This window comes from Miscanthus floridulus, chromosome 4 (genome assembly GCF_019320115.1).
Source record: "Miscanthus floridulus cultivar M001 chromosome 4, ASM1932011v1, whole genome shotgun sequence".
NCBI lineage: Eukaryota > Viridiplantae > Streptophyta > Magnoliopsida > Poales > Poaceae > Miscanthus > Miscanthus floridulus.
The window spans coordinates 10,000,640-10,012,554 of record NC_089583.1 but is presented as its reverse complement, the minus strand read 5'-3'; the positions used below and the strand labels follow the sequence as shown (position 1 = coordinate 10,012,554).

Below are 11,915 nucleotides of genomic sequence, written 5' to 3'. Positions count from 1 at the left end.
GGCAAATATGGCGGCTAATGAGGCAGTGATCCAGCCGAAGAAGCCCAAAGATGTTGAACAAACGGGGGATCTGTCTGTTTTAGTTGGGATTGGTCGCGAAATCCTTGTACTGCTGAAGTGCATTTTAGCTTTAGTGTTTTTAGTGGTAGTTGGGATTGTATACATTGTAGCGAGGCTTTCTTAAATTTATAGCTTTTGTGGTGGTATGCATGTTGTATAATTAACTAATTATGTTCTAGGTTTTAATACGGTATTTATGTCATTTAATGCAGATGAGTCGGCATTGGATGTACAATGCTGATCGTCGCTCCCAAGAGTTCATGGACGGCGTGCATTCTTTGTTACGTGCGGCCGAGGCAAACAAACGCGATGGTTTCATGTGCTACCCATGTGCCGTATGTAAGAATACGATGGAATATGCTAACTCAAAGACTCTTCATTCACACTTGTTCAAGTCGGGTTTCATGGCAAACTATATTTGTTGGATGAAGCACGGAGAAACCAGAGTTATAATGGAAGAAGGTGAAGAAGAACAATGGGGCAATGATGACATTTTTGCTGAATATGGTGCCTTCAATGATACTACAATGGGGGAAGTTGAAGAAGAGGTGGGGGCAAAGGAGAAGCCCGCTGAAGAAGAGGTGGGGGCAGAGGAGAAGCCCGCTGAAGAAGAGGTAGGGGCAGAGGAGGAGCCCGCTGACGATCTTGGTCAGGCCATTCATGACGCACAAAGAGAATGCGAAAGTGAAAAGGAGACGATCAAGTTTGACCGCATGCTAGAGGATCACAAGAAATTGCTATACCCAACTTGTGATGTGGGGCAGAAAAAGTTAGGTACCACATTGGAATTGTTGCAATGGAAGGCAAAGAATGGTGTATCTAACAAGGGATTCGCGGAGTTACTAAAAATCCAAAAGAATATGCTTCCGAAGGATAACGAATTGCCTAGCACTACGTACGAAGCAAAATAGGTAGTCTGCCCTTTAGGATTAGAAATCTAGAAGATACATGCATGTCCTAATGACTACATCCTCTACCATGGCACGAAGTACGAGAAGTTGGATGCATGCCCTGTATGTCACGCGTTGTGGTATAAGATCAGGCGAGATGACCCTGGTGATGTTGAGGGCGAACGTCCCAAGAAGAAAATCCCTGCCAAGGTTATGTGGTATGCTCCTATAATACCACGCTTGAAATGTCTTTTTAGAAACAGAGACCATGCAAAGTTGTTGCGATGGCACAAAGAAGACCATAAGGTAGACAATATGTTGAGACACCCTGCTGATGGGTCCTAGTGGAGAGCAATCGATAGAGAATTCCAAGAGTTTGCAAGTGACGTAAGAAACTTAAGGTTTGCTTTAAGTACGGATGGTATGAATCCTTTCGGGGAGCAGAGCAATAGTCATAGCACTTGGCCTGTTACTCTATGTATCTACAACCTTCCTCCCTGGTTATGCATGAAGCGTAAGTTTATTATGATGCCGGTGCTCATCCAAGGCCCAAAGCAACCTGGCAACGACATCGATGTGTACCTGAGGCCACTAGTTGAAGAACTTCTACTTTTGTGGAACAAACCAGGTGTACGCGTGTGGGATGAGCACAAGCAGGAGCACTTTGACCTGCGAGCATTGTTGTTTATAACAATCAATGATTGGCCAGCTCTAAGTAATCTTTCAGGACAATCAAACAAGGGATATAATGCATGCACGCACTGTTTCGGTGACATGAAAGGTATATTCTTGAAAAAGTGTCGCAAGGTCATGTACCTTGGGCATCGATGATTTCTTCCTGTAAATCACCCCGTAAGAAAGAAAGGCAAGCATTTTAAAGGTAAGGCAGACCACTAGACCAAGCCTCGCAACTGAACTGGTGAGGACGTCCTCGATATGGTTAATGATGTGAAAGTAATATTTGGAAAGGGACTTGGCAGCCAACCTGTTTCGAAGGACGCCAACGGTCATGCACCCATGTGGAAGAAGAAGTCCTTATTTTGGGAGCTACCCTATTGGCATGTCCTAGAGGTCCGCAGCGCGATCGACATGATGCACCTGACGAAGAATCTTTGTGTGAACCTGCTAGGCTTCATGGGCATGTATGGGAAGCCCAAGGACACAATTGAAGCACGACAGGACCTGCGGTGTTTGAAAGAACGAGACAACCTGTATCCAGAGAAGACAGATGATGGACGCCAGTACTTAAGTCCTACCAGCTACACTCTTAGCAAAGAAGAGAAGGACAGCTTGTTTGAATGCCTAGATAGCATTAAGGTACCGTCTGGATTCTCCTCGAATATAAAGGGTATAATAAATATGCCAGAGAAGAAATTTGGACTCTTAAAGTCCCATGACTGCCACGTGCTTATGACTCAATTGCTTCTAGTTGCATTAAGAGGAATTCTACCACCAAATGTACGTCTAGCCACCGTGAGGCTATGTGCATTCCTCAATGCAATTTCTCAGAAGGCAATCGATCCAACGGATCTAGCGAAACTACAGAATGATGTGGTTCAATGTCTTGTCAGCTTTGAGTTGGTGTTTCCTCCTTCCTTCTTTGATATCATGACACACCTCTAGTTCATCTGGTCAAGGAGATTACTATTCTCAGTCCTGAGTTCCTACACAACATGTTCCCCTTTGAGGGGTTTATGGGAATCCTGAAGAAATATGTTCACAACCGTGCTCGGCCAGAAGGAAGCATCGCCAAGGGCTATGGAACAGAGGAGGTCATTGAGTTCTGTGTTGACTTCATTCCTAATATTAACCCGATTGGTGTTCCTAAATCGTGACACGAGGGGAGACTAAGTGGAAAGGGGACACTAGGGAAGAAAACATATATTGGTAAGGGTGATGATTGTTTCAATAAAGCACACTACATAGTTCTACAGAACTCCTCCTTGGTAGATCCGTATATCGAGACACACAAGAACCTCCTCCGATCTGAGTTCTCAGGGAAGTCTGAAGCATGGATTACGCATCAGCACATAGAAACTTTCAGCGATTGGTTGCAAAAAGAATGTCAGGGTGATGAGAGTATTGATGAGGAGCTGTATTTGTTGGCTAGGCAGCCATCGTGGCATATCCTCACATACAAAGGGTACGAGATAAATGGGAATACATTTTACATAGTAGCACAAGATAAAAGGAGCACCAACCAGAATAGTGGTGTCCGCATAGATGCCACCGACCCTAGTGGGAACAAGCAAACATACTATGGCCGCATAGAGGAGATATGGGAACTAGACTATGCATCTCATTTTAAGGTACCTTTGTTCAAGTGCCAGTGGGTAAAGACGACTGGAGGCGGCGTAGCAGTTGACAACCAGTATGGAATGACAACAGTGGACCTCAACAATATTGGGTACAAAGGCAAACCGTTTGTCCTTGCGAAGGATGTGACTTAGGTGTTCTATGTCAAGGACATGTCTACAAAACTGAAGAGAGGGAAAAACGACAACCACCCAATCAATGATGAGCCAAAGCGCCACATAGTTCTTTCAGGAAAAAGAAACATCGTCGGAATCGAAGACAAGTCAGACATGTCAGAAGATTATGAAAAGGATGACCGGATTTCACCCTTCACAGTGAACAAAGACCCTAGCATCTAGCTAAATGACGAGGACACTCCATGGTTACGGCGCGATCATAACTAAGGGACATACGTCAAGAAGAAGTTCATTACTGTGCCCGCTTGATATATATATTGATGTTCAATAGTGTGTATTAGAGATATTATGTAATAATTGTGAATTTATGTTTGATGTTGAATTATGTCACGTTGAAATGATGTGAAAACAAATTTATGTTTGATGTTGGGATTATGTCACGTTGAAATGATGTGAAAACAAATTTATGTTTGATGGTGGGATTATGTCACGTTCAAATGATGTGAAAACAAATTTCTAGTCGAAACACAAGAGTTTTTCTGAATTTAATTAAACACTATATTTTTGCATTATTGAAATAGTAATTTAAACACTATATTGTGTTTTAAAACTTGTTAAAAAAATTAAAACTTTAGGTCACATAATTTTCTGTGTGCAATAAAGCAAAATAGAATCTATATTTTTTAAAAATATTTTTATGCCTTTTATTTAATTTTCTGTGCAATTAACTATCCTTTTATCATTTGTGTAAAAAGAAATATATTAAAATCCTAATGAATTGGCGGCAGCGAAACTGCAGTTTGGTTGCCCGCCAAAAACCTTTAGTCCCGGGCGCCACCACCAGCCGGGACTAAAGGTTACCTTTAATCCCGAGCACCACCACCAGCCGGGACTAAAGGTGTGACCTTTAGTCCCGGGCGTTAACAGGGCCCGGGACTAAAGGGCCTTTAGTCCCGGCTGGTGGTGGCGCCCGGGACTAAAGGTCCTCTCCCTTATATAGCCTATGCGCCCGCCCCGGCCCCTCTTCTTCCTCCTCCCCACTGCCGAGCCAATCCCTAATAGACCCGCCGCCGCTCGTCCGATCCGCCACCGACGCCGCACCTCGCGAGCGCCCGCACGCGCACCGGCACCCCACCGCCTCGACGTCGCATGCCCCGACTAAGCGCGCTCACCGACGCGCCACCCCCTGACCACCCCGGCCTGTCCCCGCTCCGCCGCGGCCGTCCCCGCCCTGGCCCCACTCCGCCGTGGCCGGCCCCGCTCCGCCGCGGCCATCCCCGTAGCTGGACTGGTGCCCTACCCCCTGAACCGCCGGATTGGAGGAGAGGAGGAGCAGGGCAGTAGAGGAGAGAAGGGAGGTGGAGGAGAGAAGGGAGAAGGAAGAAGGAGAAGGGAGGAGAAGGAGAAGGGAGAAGGAAGAAGGAGAAGGGAGGAGGAGGAGCCTTGGCCACCGGCCACGCCCCTCGCCGCCTTGTCATCACCGCCTCTGGACGCCCATCACCGCCGACCCTTACGTACGTCGATCGTCACCGCCGACCCCTACGTATGTCGATATGTGTTTGTATGCGATATATGCAGAGGAACACCTCGTTGTGTTGTACGCGGAGCAACGCCGCGTCGTTGTGTTGTATGCGGAGCAACGCCGCGTCGTTGTGTTGTATGCGGAGCAACGCCGCCTTGTTGTGTTGTATGCGGAGCAACGCCGCCTCGTTGTGTAGTATGCGGAGCAACGTCGCCCCGTTGTTGTATATGCGGAGCAACGCCGCCCCGTTGTTGTATATGCGGAGCAACGCCGCCCCGTTGTTGTATACCCTAGTGAGAACGACGAATTCGCCCTAGCGAGAACGATGATTCGCCCTAGCGAGAACGACAGGGCGAAGTCGCTAGGGCGAATCGTCGTTCTCGCTAGGGCGAATTCGTCGTTCTCGCTAGGGTGAATTCGTCGTTTATATGACTTGTTTACATATATGACTTGTTTATATATATGACTTGTTTACATATATGACTTGTTTACATATATGACTTGTTGACATATATGATTGTTTACATATATGAATTGTTTATATATATATGACTTGTTTATATGACTTGTTTATATATGTGACTTAGATTTATTTTGTTTATGACTTATTGTACATATATGACTTGTTTACATATATGAATTGTTTATATATATGTGACTTAGATAAATTTGTATATGACTTATTGTATATATATGACTTGTTTATATATGTGACTTAAATTTTGTTAAATTTGTTAGATATGGCTGCCCCGAGAGACAACATGGAGGAAGAAATGATGAATATTATTGCCAATGCTGGTGAGCAGGATGTTGTTGACGGAAGTCAATACCTAGCTCTTGAAAATGAGCAAGAAAATGTTTTGCAAGAAAATACAGGCGAGGTATATATACTAAATATATATTATATGTGAATATTGTATATATTTCTGTGTACAAAAGATATTTATTTATTATTATTTTTATATGTAGCCCTCTGGATCGGCGACCACAACGGCGAAGAGCAAAAATGTTCGAGGACCGAAGAAACCACTGGAGGGCCGGTACATAATATCGGAATTCAACATCGAGACAGGCGAACCACTTGGTCCACATAAAAGGAAATTCGTGGAACACTGTGGGTACCTTGTAAGAGACAGAATTCCGATCAGTATCCGTGAATGGAAGAAAAAGATCAACGAGCCTAATGTTAGTTTTGTCTCTGATGTTGACAAGAATTTGCTCTGGAATGATATCCTTGCCCATTTCACATTGCAAGTGGATGATTATGATGATATCAATGATGATGAATTGAAGGAGCTAGTTCGAATCGTGGGCTATGAAGAAGATGGCCACACAATTCCAGACTTGGAAGAAACACCTATACAACACATACATCAAGAAGAACGAAACGCCGAATTTCAATACTGCTATGGGCCCGATATCGAAACAGAGGCCCTATTGGAATGATTTCGTAGAGTACAAGACATCAGCAGAGGGTGAGGCACGTGTGAGAAGGAACCAAGAGAATGCCCGAAAAAAGGTATACCACCATGACATGGGATCAGGTGGCTACGATACTGCCATTCCAAAGTGGCAAAAAATGGAAGCGGACATTATTGCCAAGGGGATCGAACCAGAAACAGCCAAGTGGCCCCCTACGCTCGAAGAATTGGTTTTTTCGGTCATGGGGGAAGACTCGACCCACAGACCGGTCTGGCAGTGTATGGGCAAAAACTCAAAACAGCAGCACTGCCGATTGGCTTTTGCTATAGAAGCTAAAGAGATTGGTGTGTTCAAGCCCAATAGAGAGAAGGGTGAGCTGACATATGCCATCGGGACTGCTGAACACACTGGCCGAACCAGAGGCTTAGGACGCAACACTCCATGGGTTCATGGTTTCCCTAGTGACAGGGAAACCTACCGAAGCCACCAGAGAAGCAAGGAGGAGCAAGCAGCGCGGGTGACAATGCTGGAGGAAATGGTGCTTGAAGCAAAGGAGCGAGAAAAAGCAATGGAAGCAAGAATGCAGGAAGAAATCAGAAAGTAAGTGCAGATAGCAATGAGTGCCCTAGAGGCAGGCATCAGAGCCAGGAATGAATGTTAATATTAGCCTCCCTGGTCAGATTGAAAAGCAGCTGCGCTTCCACTGAGCTGCCAAAGCAAGATGACACAGCGCTGTGCTTCCCCGTGAATGATGTCACTACTCCAATGACATCAATTGAGCTACATGTTCCAAGGGGGAATGACACAATCAAGGTCGCTGTTGGTGTTTTTACTCCTCCAGACCCTACCAAGACACCAAGAATCCATGGGGCACCAATATAACCTGGATATGCTAGGGTCACAGTGGATAAAGTGGGCAAAGGTTATGAGGATCTAGCTCTTGACATTCCTGGAGGTGATGGAGAGAAGACTCTAGGAGAAGCAGAGAAGGCATATATACTATGGTGCAAGCACTACATCATTATCCCTGGGGCGTCTGCTCCACCGCCAGCAGACATTAGGTGCAGGACAAAAGTTAACAAAACATTTTTTTGATAATTTTCTATGGGCATGACTAATAATAAGCATTTACTTATATCTCATTATTTTTTGTACTCACAAAGCAGGGCCTCCACCAACCAAAGTCCAGTTGTTGCTTCTCCCGACCATCATAGTGCTCAGGGCAATGATGACGCCTTCGAAGGCACTGCTGCATCCCCACCATCTCCAACTCCTCCGCCACCTCCAAGGAAGTCCACAACTCCTCCGCCGAGGTCTCCAACGCCTCCACCGCCTCCAAAGTCTGCACTGCCTCCAAGGCGGTCTCCAACGCCTCCCCCACCTCCAAGGAAGCCAGCCCCTAAGAGGTCCGCCCCGCAAATGAAGCCGTTGCCCTGCCCGCCGGCAAAGAAGCAGAAAGCAAATACTCTTCCAGTTATTCACCAAAAACTATCTTATGAGAAAAGTGAACAGGAATTAAAGGATGCGGTACAAAAAGAAGTGACAGATTTCTTTGAAGGTGCAAAACAGGCACGACGAGCGAGGGAGAACCCGGAGCCATCATACTTCTTCCTACCTCCAGATCAGCTAAGAAAGAAGTTGGAACAAAAAAACGGGATTCTCTTAAGAGCGCCGCGAAACAACCGATATCGGACTATGACCGCTCTCTCACCAAGTCATATGAGGCGGCGCAAAAAAAGAAGAGAGTAGGGAAAGGTGTTGCACAACTCGGACAACAATCGCAACAATCAATCCTCCCTTGTCGTTCCTAACGAATATGGTTCAAACTTAAATTTAGTGGAGGAGGTAGGCGGCTATGAGTCGTTTCTTCGGTTTTATGAGGACACTGGTTTGAACCTTGCCGAAGTGCTCGCTGAAGGACCATCTATTCCGGAAGTGGATCCTTACAAGAAATTTGTACCAGGCCAGAGTCTATACAACCCAGAGAAATTAGGTGAACTGAGTACGCAAATGTACTTGCTAAATGGGTGGTACATGTCGGCGTCTGATGCGGGACAAATCTATCTTTCTATTGAAATTAGAAACCACCATTACTTCCGTGGCAATGACATTATCTATGTCGAGCTTCCAGAATTACACCAACTATGCCACCTGGACTCTCTCGACAAAAGTCTCATTAGCTGCTATTGTCTGTAAGTGTGATTATTTTCTACTATATTCACAATTTCTTTATTATATATTCACAATATATATTCATAATTTTCATGTATGCAGATATGAGATGACAGAACTTAGAAAGAGAAAGGATAATGATGTTGGGTTCGTTGATCCGTATGTCGTATACAAACACCCTAACCCCCGAAGGATTATAAGCCTCAACCTGAGAGAAATCTCATGAATTTCTTAGTGAACCAACGCGACAAGAAGGAGATACTCTTTCCCTACAACTTCAAGTGAGTGTTATTATAAGTAATTAATATCGATCATATATATGGGACATCAATATTTCCTTACTAGCTAGTTACCTCTCTCTCTCTCTCTCACACACACACATACACACACACACACACACACATATATATATGTTTATGCAGCAATCACTGGATATTGATGGTCATCGATATGGCCAATAGTAGATTGAAAATCTTAGACTCGTTGAGAAAACCGCAAACGGAGTATCAAGACATGATAGATATTATACAAGGGTAATTAATTTAGTTTCTCTATAACAACATATATATATATATATATATAATGGCGCCGATCTCTCAATAATTATTAAAGGTTAAATTATTTTTTTTATTTTATTGGGAACAGGGTTTGGAAAAGGTTCATTGAGGAACAAAAAATGAAACATTACAAAGCGCCACAGGGTGTAATCGCACACAAAGTAAGTACTATAACTACACATTTATATTTAATTAACACCATATGATTATTTCAATTCACCCTAATTGATTTTTTGTCGTAAAAGTGGGTTCTAAGGCAGGAGCAGGGTACCAACTACTGCGGATACTATGTTTGCGAGTTCATCATGGCGTACTCAAAGAGAACTCCTGAAGAGCAACTCAAAGTACGTATATAAATACTTTTTCCTTTATATTATTTCGATCGTATATTTACAATTTCTTTATTGCTCTCATTTGTATAAGTAATTACATGAGCAATACACATACATATATATATATATATTAATACTTTTTCCTTTAACTTTTATTGAAGACTGAATGGTTGAGGAAAAGAGTCATACGACTTGACCAACTTAAAGCAATTCGAGAGACTATAGCAGGATTTCTAAATGACCAGGTCATCAACCCCAACGGCGAGTTCTACAATGACCTGAACGAAACGTGGATGCCAAATCTGGAGGAGTGAATTGCTAAGGACATAAACAATTTATATATCAAACCTTTGTTATATATATATGCACATATTATATGTACATAAAATAACGTGTGTATATATATGATCATCATATATATATGCATGTACGCGTATATTCGTTTGTTATTTATGTACAAAGTTCGAACGAAAACTTACGCGTGCAAAGTACACATATATATTACTATTAGCAGCATATTCGAAAATGTATTTTAATATCAAAACTAATCATTAAATGAAAAAAGAAAGCAAAAATAGAAACCAGAAAAAGGAAAAAAAAAAGAGGGACATTTAGTCCCGGTTGGTGTTTCCAACCGGAACTAAAGGTCCTGCCCCTTGGCGGTTCCTGACCAGGCCTGGAGGCCCCCTTTACTCTCGGTTGGTGTTTCCAACCGAGGGCGTCAAGCCGGGACTAAAGGAGGGTACCTTTATTCCCGGATTGGTGCTCCCGGTTGGGAAACCAGGACTAAAGGGGTTTCCCAACCGGGAGCAAAAAGCCTTGCTGCACCAGTGCGGGTGCGTGGGCGGGCCGGGAGGTGGGCCGACGGGGGTGGTGAGTTGGCTTTGCGAAATGACCATAATGCTCTTGGACGAATAAAATCAACAAAAATAGTTATTTTAGGTAGGCATCAGGAAGCGTTTCCAACCATTGTACAAAGTCTATAAAATGAATACAATAAGAATCATTCTCTGAATAAACTTGCATATATATAATTGAAGTGGTCAGGACGTAATATATGTTCAAGGGGTTAGAAATCATGGTTCGAGTAACAATAATGTACCATGCACAATTTCAGCTTGAGAAAATGGTGAATGTATGTGGGGGGTGATGTGTCGCCGTCAAAGTTATACTCCCTCCGTCCCGATATGTTAGTCGTTTTGGCTTCGTACTTATGCAGCAAACAAGTATCTGAATCTAGACATGAAGGATGTACAGGTGCATTAAATATTGTATGAATCTGGACATCTACTGATACTCCCAGAACGACACACAATGCGGAGACAGAGGGAGTATATACTTTGATTGAGATGCAATAATGTTTATGTAGATATATATAGATATTGATAGACCGGGAGAGCGAGGCTGAGAGAACCCATGACCGCAAGGTAAATTGCATTGCTTACATCAAAAACGCTTTTGCGCGCATGGAGTGCTTACCATCTAGTGTTCCACAACGAGCGGGGGCAGCGGCGGCGGACCTGTCCCTGACGTTGGCACCGGCGGTCTGCGGCAGCTCCGGCGACGACGACGTGGGCGGCAGGAACGTGCGTCGTCGTCTTTACCTCTGTCTTTTCTGCAACAAGACGTTCCTGAAGTCGCAGGCGCTCGGTGGCCACCAGAATGCCCACAAAAAGGAGCGAAGCACCAGCTGGAACCCCTACGTCTACGACGGCCAGCACGCCGGCACCATCGCTGAGCCGGCGTTGTCGTCGTCGATCGTCGACCGCAGCATCAGTAGCGCTGCCACCTTGTCCATTCCATCGCTGTCTCACGGTGGCAGCGCTATGGTCGCTGAGCCTGTGCTTGCCGGTGGCCGTGACGGGAATGGCACTGGCACCGCCGTCGTCCCAAACTTTCGAGCGAGAATGCTCCAAAGGCGGGCCGCGCTATTCGCACCGGTGAACATCAGGCCCCTAGAGATCGACAGGGTGGTGGCTGATGGCACGCTGGCTGGTTGCGATGGCACGATCGACATGCTCAATTGTGTCAGGGCCTCCACTGCGCCTGCGGCCACCAGCGCCGACACTGCTGACCAGGATGAGCATCTGGATCTCAACCTGGAGCTGAGACTCTAGGTAGCTGAAACCAAGTCACAGTGCCACTCTGGATGTGCACCTTTGTACCTGAGGTTCTGGTATCTCTCTTTCTCAGTTCCTCGGTCGCATAAGCATGGCTGAAATATATACCATTAGTTGTAGTTTAAGAAGTCTACAATGATCTCCGTGTCTTGCAATATTATACAAGAGATATATAGATGTGTTATAAGTACATATGTAAAGAGATATATATAGATGTGTTATAAGTACCATCCGGAAAAAAAAAATATCTACTAAGGGTGGCCCATGAGTGCTTATTTATTCAAGGATATATAGTGCTTCCTTCGGCCACACATGAGTGATCTTTTAGAAATTTCGACATAATCTCCAAAAGAAACTTTAACTAATAGGTTTTGCAAAATGTTTATAAAATATAGCAAGAATATACTT

The 11,915-nt window shown here is 44.4% G+C and overlaps 1 protein-coding gene across 1 annotated transcript; it reads left to right on the top strand.

The window, feature by feature from the left end:
- Positions 1 to 10,853: 10,853 nt before the first annotated feature.
- LOC136548037 (zinc finger protein STAMENLESS 1-like) lies at positions 10,854 to 11,504 on the top strand. Its single transcript, XM_066539694.1, has one exon. It carries the CDS (start codon positions 10,854 to 10,856, stop codon positions 11,502 to 11,504), a length of 651 nt encoding a protein of 216 aa, XP_066395791.1.
- The last annotated feature ends 411 nt before the right edge of the window (positions 11,505 to 11,915 follow it).

Bases quoted from the DNA above. Each gene is read 5' to 3' on its own strand.
- LOC136548037 (XM_066539694.1), top strand. From the start codon at position 10,854: ATGGAGTGCTTACCATCTAGTGTTCCACAACGAGCGGGGGCAGCGGCG.